The 14384-nt window shown below is 41.9% G+C and overlaps 1 protein-coding gene across 2 annotated transcripts in view; it reads right to left on the bottom strand.

The window, feature by feature from the left end:
* CDON (cell adhesion associated, oncogene regulated) overlaps window positions 1–14384 on the bottom strand; it is a 717042-nt gene that overhangs the window by 395323 nt on the left and 307335 nt on the right. For both annotated transcript variants that reach the window (XM_044080828.1, XM_044080827.1), the window contains exon 3: window positions 10227–10517. In XM_044080828.1, the coding sequence (XP_043936763.1) occupies window positions 10227–10517 (291 nt within the window). The remainder of the gene's footprint in view (window positions 1–10226; window positions 10518–14384) is intronic.

Raw genomic sequence — 14384 nt, 5'->3', positions numbered from 1 at the left:
GTAGACACAATTAACATGGCAGTCAGTAACAGACATCATCTGCCCACATTTAGGGCATTTTGTAAACTCTGACTTAGGGTGTTTGTCCTGGTCATCAGCCATGACAGAAATGGACACACCCAACAACAGCAAATATAAATTAGCCTTCTAATGAAAATCAGGCTAACTAGAAGCACACACACACACAAGCCCTTTAAACTAAGGCTAACTACAACTATTAATAAGCCTTCTAATAAAAAAATAGGCTAAATATATGCACACAAGCCCTGAAATTAAGGCTAACAAGCACACACACAAATTAACTAAGCAGATAATACTGATAAGCAAGTTAACTTTACTATAAATACTATGCTAAGAATAAAATGTGACAAAGGTCACTGAATAAACAATTTTGTCGCTAAGTAAACACAATACTATGCTAAGAAAAAATGTGACAAAAAGGTCACTGAATAAACAATTTCTAGTCAGAAAATTTAAAGAGGCCTATGAAGAAAAACGAGGCCAAATACATAGCTATGAAAAAGCACACAAGGGAAGGGAACACTGCAGATAAAGCTTTAAGAGCTTATCTAGCCTACATATCTAACTATTTTAACGATAAAGTTCCAATAATTTTTATAAATAGAAAAGTATTAAAGTTTTTACTGGCCCGAGCTAGCAAGAACCTCCTATCAGTTGCAGCGGCAAACTAGATCTGAGGTAACTCAAGGTGCATCATGGGATAGGGACTTGGCCTCGAGCTACTTGAAATCCTCCAGCTTTGTAGTAGGTGCTGACTCAGAGCCGAGGGATCAGCTCCGAACCCATCAGTAAGAATTAAAGGCGAGACAGAACAACTTCACGTGCTGTTTTTGCACCTAACGTACCTTTTGGAATTGTGTCCAAAAAGTTCAACCTTGGTCTCAGCAGACCAGAACACATCTTCTCACACGCTTTTGGGAGACTTGATGCAATGTTCTGAAAATTTTAGCCAGGCCTGGATGTACTTCTGTGTAAGAAACGTCTTCTGTCTTGCAACCCTACCCCATAGTCCAGACATATGGAGAATACGGGAGATTGTTGTCACATGTAGTACACAACTAGTACTTGCCAGAAATTCCTGCAGCTCCTTCATTGTTGCTGTAGGTCTTTTGGCAGCCTCCCTGACCAGTTTTCATCTTGTCTTTTCATCAATTTTGGAGGGACGTCCAGTTCTTTGCAACGTCACTGTTGTCCCACATTTTCTCCACTTTTTGACGACCGTCTTCACTGTGTTCCATGGTATATCCAATTCTGCGAAAAATTTTTCTACCCTTCTCCTGACTGATACCTTTCAATAATGAGATCCCTTTGATGCTTTGTAAGCTCTATGGGAACCATGGCTTTTGCTATAGCAGGCAACTGAGTAAATGTCAGAAAAATCCTACTAGGACAGCTGAACTTTATTTGGGGTTATTCAGAGTCTCTTTAATTGATGGCAGGTGGGTACCCAAGAAGACTGAATGCTGTAATTAAATCAAAAGGTGCTTTAACATAGTATTAGTTTAAAGGTGTGCACAATTATGCAACCAGCTTACTGTAAGTTTTTTTATTTCTTATATTTTTTCCACTAAGAGATTTGTTTATTTTTCAATTGAATTGTACAGGTTATAGGTCACATTAAAGGTGGGAAAGATTTTGAAATGATTTATTGTGGTCTCATTTTTTTATATCACAAAAACCTGGCATTTTAACAGGGATGTGTACACTTTTTATATCCACTGTACATGCTCACTTTAGACAACATAGCATTACTCAAGGAATTAATTCCAGGAGGAAAATACTGAAAGTGTCAACTTTGTATAAAAAAAAAAATTTTTGCCACTTTCTCCACAATGCCAACTAAATAAAGCAGCTAGCTTCCCAACAGATATCTTCGCCTTCCACAAACTCTCACCAATAACTCTAAGGGAAAAACACAACTATTACTCTACAGCTAAAGTACAGTTGTGTACACTTACCATAAATGTAGATGTTTAGAGTGTATTCACTGTTGCAGCCATCACATTTGGTTCATCCCTGTCAGGGTAGCCCTCAGTCAGTCCAAATACCAGAGGCTTAGTATTTCTGCATCGGTTGCTGTCATTCCAGGACTGACATCAGGTTGTCAGTGGTATAAAATCAGGCAGCCAACACCATTACATTAGTTTTTCTTACCCTAACTGTAAGGAGCCCCCAACAGGGAGCTAGGTTATGGTGGAAGAACACCACCAGTAGAAAGTAAACATCAAAAATTCCTTGTAATTACAGAGAGAGAGAGAGAGAGAACAAGGGGGATGGAGGGAGGGAAACCAGGACTGCAACAGTGAATACACTCTAACACCTACATTTATGGTAAGTGTACACAACTTTAATAACTTCCTCGTGTTTCACTGTTGCAGTCATCACATTTGGTTGATTCCCAAAGCTGAAGAAAAGGGTGGAGGCAGTCAAGAAGACTGGAGGCTGGCTAGGATGCCCTGCAAGACTGCGGTGGCAAAGCCTGTCCTGGATTTGGAGAAGCTAGGCAGGTGGTAATGCTTGGTGAAGGTATGAACAGATGTCCATGGCGAAGACCCCTCTGAGGAAAGCTGCAGAGGTGGAGGTTGCTCTGGTAAATATGTGTCCTGACCCCCTTGGTGGAAGGCTTCCCATGCTGTTTGTAGCAGAAATGGATGCAGTATGCTATCCATGTGGAAGTGTTTGGATATGGCCTTGCCTTCTGCTCCCACAGCGAAGCTGACTAGCAATTGATCAGTTTTTTCTAAAAGATTTAGTCCTGTCTAGGTAGAATCGGAGCAGTCTGTGCACATCTAGAGAGTGCAGAATCCTTTCCCCCTTGTCTTGTGGGTTAGGGAAAAAGGTGGGCAAATGAATGGATTGGTTGAGAGCCACACTGCACACCACTTTTGGCATGAAGGATGGGTTAAATCCTGAGGGAGACTCTGTCAGCATAGAAAATGATGAAGGGTTCTACAGCCATAAGTGCTTGTAGCTCTGATACTCTTCTAGCTGAAGTGATGGCCAGAAGCAAGGCCATCTACCAAGAGAGAAAATTTAACTGTGCTGAAGCTGCAGGTTCAAAGGGGGTAGGGCGAGCTTTTCCAACACAAAGTTTGGGTCCCAAGCTTGGGTAGGAGCTCTTCTGGATGGCCTCAAGTTGTTAGCCCTTCTTATGTACTGGTGGACAAGAGGGTGTGATAAAAGATGTGGCTCTGCGCTGAAATGAGCAGAGATGGCAGAGGCTTGAATTTTAATAGAAGAAAAGGATAGATCCCCTGTGCAGAATATCTGCCAGGTAATCCAGGATAAGAGGAAGGGAGGGCTGTGCCATTCCGGCTCCCTTAGCCTGGATCCAGGAGCAAAACCTTTTCCACTTATCAGCATATGACGTTCTAGTGCTGGGGTGTCTGGCCTTACATATAACATCTAGAACTTGTTTGCTTAGACTGGCAGCTTGAGTAGAGATAAGAGAATAAGCCAGGCTGCCAGACTGAAGGTCTGCAATTGGGGATGCATAAAATCTCCATTCCTCTGGGTCAGGAGTGTTGGGATCTGAGGTAGGTGCTATGGTGGCAGGGGTGACAGGCTGCACAGCAGTGGGTACCAGTGCTGGTGTGGCCAGTCTGGGGCAATCAGGACTGTCCTTGGTTTTTCCTCCCTTATTTTGAGCAGTACCCTTGAAATGAGTGGTAGAGGGGGAAATGCATAGACCGAGAGGTTTACCCACTGGAAGGATAGAGCATCCACTTTCCAGGCCTTGCTGTAAGGTTCCCTGGTGCAGAATTTGCTGAGCTGATGATTGGAGTGGGAGGCAAAGAAGTTGACCTTTGAGGTGTCCCATTTCTGGGTTACAAGGGTGAAGGTTCTTGGGTCTAGCTGCCACTTGTGAGGGTCTAGCAGGTTTCTGCTTATGTTGTCTGCCAGAGAGTTGAGAGCCTGGCAGGAATTGTGCTAACAGGTGGAGTCGCATGGTTGAGGCCATGTGCCAAAAGGTCATGGCAAGCTTGCACAGAGGATACGAATGAGTCTTTCCCTGCTTGTTGATATACCAGATCACCGTGGTGTAGTCAGTCTTGATCAGTAGAGACCCCGGGGAGAGTAGGGGTCTGAAAGCTGTCAGGGCGTGCTGAACAGCCAACATCTCTTTTTGGTTGATGTGCAAATGTATTTGATTTGGGCTCCATTGGCCCTAAATGCACCTGCCGTCTAGGTGTGCACCCCAGGCATAGTCTGATGCATCTGTGGTGAGGGTTTGGGCGGTGTGGGGTTGTAGGAAGGGAAGTCCCTTGTTGTGGTAGCATGCTGCTGCACACCAAAGAAAATCTTTCCTTAGACAAGGTATCATTGGTATAAGAGTTTCCAGTCTTGAGAGTGCTGACACCAAAGGCTTTTTAGGTACCATTAGTGTTTCCTCATATGCAGGCTGGCATATGAAATGAGTAAAATGCAAGAAACCATGAGCCCTAGAGCTTGCAGGATTTTCCTTGCGGATAACTGGGTCCTGGTGGCTAGTTGAGATAAGCAGGCTGTCAGGTGAAATTGTTTTCCTAGTGTAAGGAATGCCATCCGAGATGCTGTGTCCAGGCTTGCTCCCAGGAATACAATTTTTTGTGTGGGTAATAGTTTGGATTTCTTTTCATTGATGGTATACCCCAGGGAGGTCAGTAGGTCCTTTACAAAGATCAAGTGCTTTAGCAGCTTTTCCTGACTGTCTGCCTGAATCAGGCAGTCGTCTTAAGTATGGGTAAATTTGAATATGTCTTTGTCTGCAAAAAGCAATGACGGGAGCCAGACATTTTGTGAAAACTCTGGGAGCAGTGGATAAGCCAAACGGAAGTGTAGAAAACTGAAAGTGCAGTCATCCTGCCCTGAAATGTAGATATTTCCTGCATGATTCCCTGACTGAGATGTGTAGGTAGGCCTCTTTCAAGTCTAGGGTGTCTAACCAAGCATCCTTGGAAAGCATAGGAAGAAGCTGCTGGAGGGTGAGCATTATGAATTCTGGTATCACAAGAAAGGTGTTTAGAATGGCCAGATCAAGGATGGGGTGCCATGTGCCCTCTTTTCTGGGTACCAGGAAGAGTCTGGAGTAGAAACTTTGGCCTGCAGGAACATGCTCTATTGCCCTCGTAGAGAGCAGGGAAAGGATTTGCTCTCGCCTCTGCCCACTGGTTTGGGGAAAGATCTAGGAACCCTTTTGTGGTTGGAAGAGTATGGAAATCAAATTTGTATCCCCAGGACACTATGTTGAGGACCCAGCGGTCATTGATAATGGTTGCATGGAAGGAGAGTTTTCCTCCTAGGGGCATGAGCAGGTGGACAGAGGGAGAGGTGGAAGTGTAAAGCCATTGTGAGTTCTTACCATACGAGTGTGGCTTTGCACTCCCTGGTTTTGAAGAAGAGGAACTCCATCGTTTAGATCTCTGCATTCCCGGAGGCTGTCTGGGAGGCCTGCTTCCCCTGGGTTTGGGCTGAGCTGACTTGGAGGGGGCAGGAAAGGACCAGTGCTTGGAGGGGCAATGCTTACTGAACCTCGGTGGCTCGAGCTGTAAGAAGTCAAACTGTCTGCATAGATTTAGCTTTTTCTTCCATCTTTTTAAGACCTCTTCTGCTTTGGTGCCAAATAAGTTGTCTTTGTGCACGGGTACGTCCAATAATTTGTATTTGACATGGTCTGCCAAGGGATGTTCCTTAAGCCAAGCATACCTTCTAAAGACAGAACCAGTGACTGCTGCCTTGCAAGATACTTCTAGGGTGCCAAAACCGCATTGTAAGGTGTGCTTAGTTGAGTTGCAGAATGTATTAACTCTTGTAAGTCTATTTTCTGCACAAGCAGGGAAAGAAGATATTTTTTGTTTGAGAAGTTCCATGGTATGTTGCTAAGATTTCAGCACATGAAACGGACAATTTAATGCTCTAATAGCAAGAGTAGCAGAGTTGTATACTTTTTTACCCCATCTGTCTAAAGCTCGAGAATCCCTGTCTGGGGGGGGGGGGGGGGGATTCTTAGCTGAAGTTGCTTTACTTCCTTTAGGTCCTTGAAAGATGACCACGGGATCAGCAGTAGGATTTTTGAAAAGAAATTTGAGAGAGTCAGGAACTCTACAATACCTGACCGGTTTCCTGGGAGCAGGAGGGAGGGTGTCAGGGGTCAGACTGGAGTCCATAAAAACATCATCCACAACATCCAGGACAGGAGGGATGGCCAGAGGTCTGTGTTATGGAAGATCTAAGAATTCCCAGAGTCTCTTTTTTGACTGAGGATAGTCCTGAAATTCCCATTGGAAATGCTCCTTTAAAGTATGTAGGGTTTCCCCAAAGGAAAAGTCCTCGGGTGGAGCGGCTGAAGGGATGGATTCCTCTGCATCAGAATCCTCATAAGCAGTGAGGGGTTGCATGTCTTCATATTCAGATGCATCAGTGTCATTTGACTCCTGTTCAGATAAAACTACTGGGGACAAGTATCTTTCTTTCTTTTGGAAGGGGTAGCCTGGCGTTCCCATGAGAATTATAAGGTCTTTGCCATTTTAAGCATTTGAGACTGAGGCAAGGAAGCAGGTGCCTAAGCTTAGGTAGTCATTTTTTTGGGTGTGGTTCGTATCATGGGCCTTAGAAACTCGGTAGTTTTCGAAAGAACTGAAGATGGAAAAGTAGTAGTCAGTCTGTGTCGAGTATCGGTAGTGCAAAGTACTTCCTCGGAAGCCAGTGCCTGCTCAGCGGTTCCGGACCCATCCAAAGTAGAGACATCTGCAGGATCCTTAGTCAAAGAAGAATTTTGTGGCATACCGGACTCCGAAAGGGTCTCAGTAGTGGCCTACAAATCCACAGAAGCAGGCTGCATCAGGGCTGCGAAAGTGCCTCACTGAGAACTGGAGAACTGACAACTAGGTTAGCAGAAGCGTTGTCAGCAGTTTTGGACCTATGTGGTCTGTCTCTGTCTTTATCGTTACTTTTTTTTCGGAAGATCTGTTGTCGGATGGCTTACTGAAGCCATATCTGAATTCCAGGTCTGAGTGCGAAAATATCTAGCTACAATAAGGGCCCGATGATGTATAGTTCTGGCGTTAAACAAAGGACAAAAGTGGCAGCAGGGGATACCGTAGTCTGGGCCTAAACAAATGACGCAGAAAGAATGAAAGTCTCGGTGAGGTATTTGCTTTCTACAGGCAAAACAATTGTTAACTTTTCTGATATTGGTTAGTGCAAGAAAAAAGGAAGACTTCAACTTCAATTCGGAAACGAAAAACTCAGGTAGCGGCCGACCAGCACTTATGCGAACTGCTTCTGCTTCGGGCTCCTCAGCAAGAAAGACTGATGTAATGGCGTCGGCTGCTTGATTTTATACCACTGACAACCTGACATCAGTCCTGCAGCGACAACAACCGACGCAGAAATACTAAATCTCCGGTAATCGGGCCGACTGAGGGCTACCCTGGCAGGGATAACCCAAATGTGATGACTGCAACAGTGAAGCACGAAGAACATCTACCCTTGTTTGTACCTTGAAGCACCATAGCCCAGTCCTGGCACCAGCCCCATAAAACAAAATCTCCAGGTTTCCTTTCAGCCATACTCACTGGCTATTCCACATATCCTAAAACATATCTGAAATTGCCTACATAAGCACATAGTCAAAAAGCAGGAAGACAGTCTTCACCAACACCTTTGTGAAGTATGTGTTTACACAGACAGACACAAAAATACACATTCACCAGTATAGCCTCAAACAAAATTGCAGCAAAAAACACACAAAAGATGCACTGTGGAAATGTTGTAGTACACATAAGAGCACACGTACATCCAATACATCTCCAAGAATGCCAAGGAAGCCTGCATCAGAGACTGAATGAAAATCAAGTGTTAAAACATTTTTTTAAGTAACACCACAGTATAAACCAATAGCATATGTTTAGATGTGGGCAACACAGAGGTTATCAACAGCTGGTTTTGTATGCCCGGCCTCCTAACCAAACCACACCAGCTGTATGTAAACTTGGGCACTATCTATACCAGGAGTGAGTCGGGGCTTAACTTAAGTGACATTTCTAGCATACTGCGTTTATTATTTAGACAATCAAAGGAATGCTTACAGATACCAAAATGGTGCGTGTGGCTAAAATAAAGACTTTACACCCTAGAAATGAACAAGTAGTATTCAGAAGCATTTAATATTTGTTTTACCCTGAGACAGCATGTGCATTAAACATGGTGTTGTGCACCTTAATGTTTCAGTGGATTCTAGGGCAGTATTTCTCAAGTGGGAAGGTCCACATCCATTTCAAGTGACTCCCAAGCAAGTTCGACTATGATGTAGAGTTGGAATTATAAAGACTGCAGTATTTTTTATGACTGATCAGCTGAATGCATAACAATACTAATAAAAATGGCTTCAGACTGCATATTAACAAGAAAAAGAACACTGCAAGAGCTGAGAAGAGGACTCCTTGGATAATATCAAAGACTGAAGTTATTTTAATTTCATGAACTCTAATCGTATCCTGACATAGGAATGGGGTGCATTCCTATCATATTATAAACCCAAAACATGAGAAATATTAAATTACACACACGAGATCGATATATATTATATATATACACACACACACACACACACACACACACACATACATATTTACATATTGTATGCACATACTGTGTTGTGTGTGTGTGTGTGTGTGTGCGCATGATATATATGTATATATACATAATACACACATGCTTACAAACATGTATTTATATATATATATATATATATATATATATATATATATATATATAAAATTGAAGAAGGAATTTCTGATTTGAATTATTGGTCTCAGTCTCCTTATTATGCCAGCTTCCTAGATATTTTGTTTTCGATATATATATATATATATATATATATATATATATATGTGTGTGTGTGTGTGTGTGTGTGTGTGTGTGTGTGTGTGTATATACATATATATATATATATATATATATAAATATATATATATATATATGTATATATATATATGTATATATATATATATATATGTATATATATATATATATATATATATATATATATATATATATGTGTATGTATATAGTAAAATCAAGTAATCTCCGTGGTATCCCCGAAGTCTCAAAACAGCCCACTAAAGTGTAGTGGGTCTAAAAACAAAACAGTGCAAGAAACTTCTCTGTGTGGAAGATTTTCAGTCCATATATTTCTAGTTAATCACTGTATATTAATCAGATCAGACAATAGTAGTAGAAGTAGCAAACGTAAACTCGTCAAGTCAAAAAGTAATAATAGAAAATATATAATTCTACAGCATTACTAAGTATTCGAAAGTAATCCAAGCAAGGCAGGCAGTCTGTTTCCAGTCGAAAATCCTTTATTAAGTACACAGACAAGCGACCCAAGTAAAACAAAAATAGAGTAATAATTTCCTCACAAGCTTTCTAAATATATATATACTTTTTATCAGGCATGGAAGTGGTTTATTGTGCTGTAAAACAAAGTGTTATTGGTAAATCAAACAACACGAATCACCAGAGCAAGTAAAATTGCGAACAAACAAGCAAGCTGAAGAGCAGGAGTCACAATTTGTATAAAAACCACCCAGTTTATTGCACAAATGGTAAGCGCTTTCACAAATAAATTTGCTTCATCAGACCTAACCGATCAAATGAGGTCATTTCCTTTTATACTCAATTAAATTCAAACTAACCAATCATACATTTACACATTTAAAGATGGCAAGGTACTGTGGTGTGCCATTTAACAACTTGCATGGCAAGAGTAATAACAGCAGTGATACAAATACAGTGTTAAGGGTACTTCAAGTGCAAGAAAGTTAATGGAATGGACAAATGTTCAGCAGCTCAAAGTTTGCTTTTACTGAAAAACACCACTACTAACAAGTAAATAAAGAATCAATATTAATATAACAATTGGCAAAGTGTAGCTGATCATTACTCAAATACTTTAGTTGCTAGTTTGAAGAGCTCTAATTTAAAAATGAAAGTGCTATTACAGAAAATAAACTTATGGAAAATGGCAAAAGATACAAGCAATCAAAAGGATCATTACAGCACTACACAATATGAAGCAAAATGTCTATTAAAAATGACGCTGCGGTGTTCAAGACAACATGGAGGCTTATAACATAAAACAGCAAAAAGATACAGACCTTAACAAAAACAGAGAAAGATGGTCACGAAAGGGAGTAGCCTAAGAGAGGAAATAAACTTACTGGCAGTGGAGACAATGGCAGGCACACTTATTACAGCTCCAGCTTCCGTGCTGGCAACACACTGGTACTGTCCAACATGAGAGGTTTGTAAAGATGGAATAATTAATGATCCTGCCTGCAGCTCAATCATCCTGTCCAGCAGGAGGTCAAGCCTTTGTCCATTGAACCACCAGGAAATATGTGCTGTAGATGGTTCTGCAGTGCATTGTAATTGCACTTTCCCACCAATCTTCTGTACTATAGAAAGGGGCTCAGATGTAAAGCGAGGAACTGGAAAAGGATGCACAGCACCTGCAAATGAAACAAGCACAGCAAATGAACTTCAGTAATGAAACAAAATACTAATGCTAGTCATACACAAGAATAAAACTATACAAATGAAACTTTCTTTCTGGTCTTTTTTTTTTTTTTGTAAAGAAAGGATTTAGGATTTTTTCCATGTGATCATTACTTCATTTAATTCTAGTTTATTTTCACTTATTAAAAGAACCTGGTGACACTGCAGGCACTGATGCTCAACCATCTACTATACCTACCAATAAGGTTCCAGTTTTGAAACTAGTCAAGTGACATATTTACAGTAATACAAAAAGCACAGCAAATATACAAGAACTTCTTCGCTGATCACAATTACTCTTGGGACAGCAAATAATATAGCAATAACCCACGCCTGGGTTTAGATAATGCTGGATTTACCCACGGTTGGTGTGGTTTGGTCACGAGGGCAAAGCCCGAGTGGCCAAACAAAGACAACAGTGGGTAAATCCAGCATTACCCACACCCAGAAGTGGGTTATTGCTATTATACAACGACATTACTTAAGAAAAAAAATACTTACTTTTTTTAAATAATGGCATTGTATAATGCCTCCTTGCTGCCCTTCCGCAGCTGTCTGGTATTCTCTGTGGCAGTTCTGATGTACTGAGCATGTGTATGCTTACACAGTACATCAGAGCTGTGGGTGGAAGCAACGGAGAAAGCAAGATCTCCGTTGCTTTTTACAAAGTGTCTCGCGATGTTAAAGGAGTTCAACATAGCGAGACAACTTTAAAAAAAGCAACGGAGAATCTCAGTTGCTTTTTTTAAAGCTGTCTCGCTATGTTAAACTCCTTTAACATAGCGAGACAGTGTCTAAAAAGTAAAAGAGATCTTGCGTTCTCCGTTACTGTAAAAAAAAGACTTGTACTAATGGAAAAAGTCCGGGCGACCGGACCTTTTTCCATTAGTATAAGTCTGACTTAGAACGTGCACGCTGACCAATCAGCGTGCACGTTTTGGAATATTAATGTGGGTCGTTGCATAATGTTCAATTTTACACAAAAACAGGAAATTGTTCTAGAGGCCCCTAGGAGTTAAGGCAACTCCTAAATGAAAAGGGCATAACTACAGTTTCTTGTCCAGGATGCAAAGCAGCCAGAAGTACCTCTCAACCTCTTAGCCCAAGAAATCTGGACAAAACCATAAATAAAAATGGGACAAAGGTCCAAAAGAAGGGACAATTTTTAAATATTACCATTTCAAACTTAGAAATTCGATAGAATAACGGGTTTTACATTAGCATGAATTTTCTGAAGGGAATGAACTCAATCTCAAATGTTTGTCATTATTTTCCAACTTCAGTCTTTAATGATTTGCCACTAACTTGCCAGAAACCCACAATTTTATGAAAAATGGACAAACTATGTAGCAAAAATCTGCACATTCTGTGAAAATCTGTACAGTTGAGAGGTATGGATACAAATATATAACAATCTAGCTGAAAAATTGAATCAAGATCTTCCAGAGTATAAACAGTGCAAGAAGGCGAAGGAAATATTACTGACAAAATCAAATTAAGAGTCAAAAAGTACACGTCTGATACACAAAGAACAGAAAAAAAATAGGCACTGCACCAAGAATACAGGGAAAAGGAGAAAACTAGCAGAAACACTATTTCTAAACAATCACTGAAGACAGCAACTTACTGTAAAGACTGCAGAAGATAGAATGCTGTTAAGTGAATCTAGTACTGATGGTCATAATGTCAAGAATCAGGACTACTAACACTGGATTAAGGACAGGGCCTCATCCTAAGGTACCGAGAAAGTCTGCTATTGAAAAGTACAGTTGTGTACACTTACCATAAAAGTAGATGTTCAAGTGTATTCACTGTTGCAGTCATCACACTTTGGATATCTGCCTGCAGGTAGCCCTCAGTTGGCCCGAATACCAGAGACTTAGTATTTCTGCGTCGGTTGCTGTTGCTCCAGGTCTGACATCAGGTAGTCAGGGGTAGAAAATCAGGCAGATGACACTATTACATCAGTTTTTCTTGCCCTAAATGTCAGGATCCCCCCAGTAGGGAGCTAAGCTATGGTGGAAAAATCTCCACCAGTAAAAAGTAAATACCAATACTCCTGCCAGGGGTGAGTAGTATACACAGAGAGAGAGAGAGAGAGAGAGAGAGTGAGAAGGGGGCTGGAGGGTGGGAAACCAGGACTGCAACAGTGAATACACTCGAACATCTACATTTATGTTAAGTATACACAACTATACTATGTTCTTCGTGTTTCACTGCTGCAGTCATCACACTTGGTTCGATTCCCAAAGATGTAGAAAGGGTGGAGGCAGTCAAGTGTTTGGGCTGGTTAGTATGCCCTGCAGGACTGCAGTTGCAAAACACGCCCTGGATTTGGAAAATGTAGGCAGGGGGTAATGCTTGGTGAATGTGTGTACAGAGTTCCAGGTAGCGGTCTCCAGAATGTCCCTGGTAGGGACTCCCCTGAGGAATGCTGTAGAGGTAGAAGTTGCCCTAGTGGAATGTGTTCTGACCCCATGAGGGGTTGGTTTCCCACGGTGTTTGTAGCAGAAATGGATACAGTATGCTATCCACTTGGAAATTGTCTGTTTTAAAATGGCCTTGCCCTCTGCCCCTTGTGCAAAACTGAGTAGTAACTGGTCAGATTTCCTGAAGAGCTTAGTCCTATCCAGGTAGAATCTGAGCTGTCTGTGCATGTCCAAGGAGTGCAGAACCCTTTCTGCTTTATTTTGAGGATTAGGGAAGAAGATTGGCAAATGTATAGATTGGTTGAGAGCCACACTGGACACCACTTTGGGCATAAAGAAGGATTAGTTTTGAGGGAGACCCTGTCAGCATGAAAAATAATGAAGGGTTCCACGGCCATAAGTGCTTGTAGCTCAGACACTCTTCTCGCTGAAGTGATGGCCAGGAAAGTACAGTTTTGTACCTACCATAAATGTAGATGTCCGATAGATATGCAACTGCAGTCCTGACATATGGGTTGTCCTGCCTCAGGCAGCCCTTCGGTCGGCCAGATTCCAAAGTCTGGGTCCGGCGTCGGCCGATGTCGCCTCCTCCCCGACGTCAGAGCGGCTGGAGTATAAAGGCATCCGCCGACGCCATCTTCTTCAGTGTTTCTTGCCCCAGATGCCAGGTGTCCTCCAAGGAAGGCTAAATTTTGTGAATGGATAAGCAAAAAATTCCAGACATGCACAACAGTAATAAACAGATACACCATAACAGATATCCCCAGCTAAAAAGGAGAGGGGGAATGGACCCAAGGAAAAAAGCAGAGGGGTAGGAGGGAGGGGAAAACCTGACTGCAGTTGCATCTCTATCGGACATCTACATTTATGGAAGGTACAAAACTGTACTATGTCCTTCAAGAATGCAACTGCAGTCCTGACATATGGGTTGAATACCATAGCCAAGCTTGGGGTGGTAGGATCTAAGCAAGGGATGGTGTAGCTAAAAGACCCTGCAGGACTGCAGAAGCAAAGCCTGCTCGGGATCTGGAGTATAAAGGCAGGTTGTAGTGTTTGGTAAATGTATGCATGGAGCTCCATGTAGCAGCCTCTAGAATGTCCTTTGTAGCCACTCCTCTTAGAAAGGCTGTGGATGTGGCTATAGCTCTGGTTGAGTATGGCCTAATATTGGCTGGCACACCCTTTCCATGGAAGGAGTAACAGAATCTGATACAGTGTCCAATCCATTTTGAAATTGTTTGTTTGGAGACTGCCTTTCCTTGCACTCCGGCAGCATAGGCTACAAATAGTTGGTCAGACTTCCTGGTGGTCTTTGTTCTGTCCAAGTAGTAGCGTAATTGTCTGTGTATGTCTAAAGTATGCAGCAGCTTTTCCCCTTTATTTTGAGGATTG

This window comes from Protopterus annectens, chromosome 8.part0 (assembly GCF_019279795.1).
Source record: "Protopterus annectens isolate FY-2018-M chromosome 8.part0, PAN1.0, whole genome shotgun sequence".
Classification (NCBI taxonomy): Eukaryota; Metazoa; Chordata; order Ceratodontiformes; family Protopteridae; genus Protopterus; species Protopterus annectens.
This window is presented reverse-complemented; position numbering and strand designations above follow the sequence as displayed.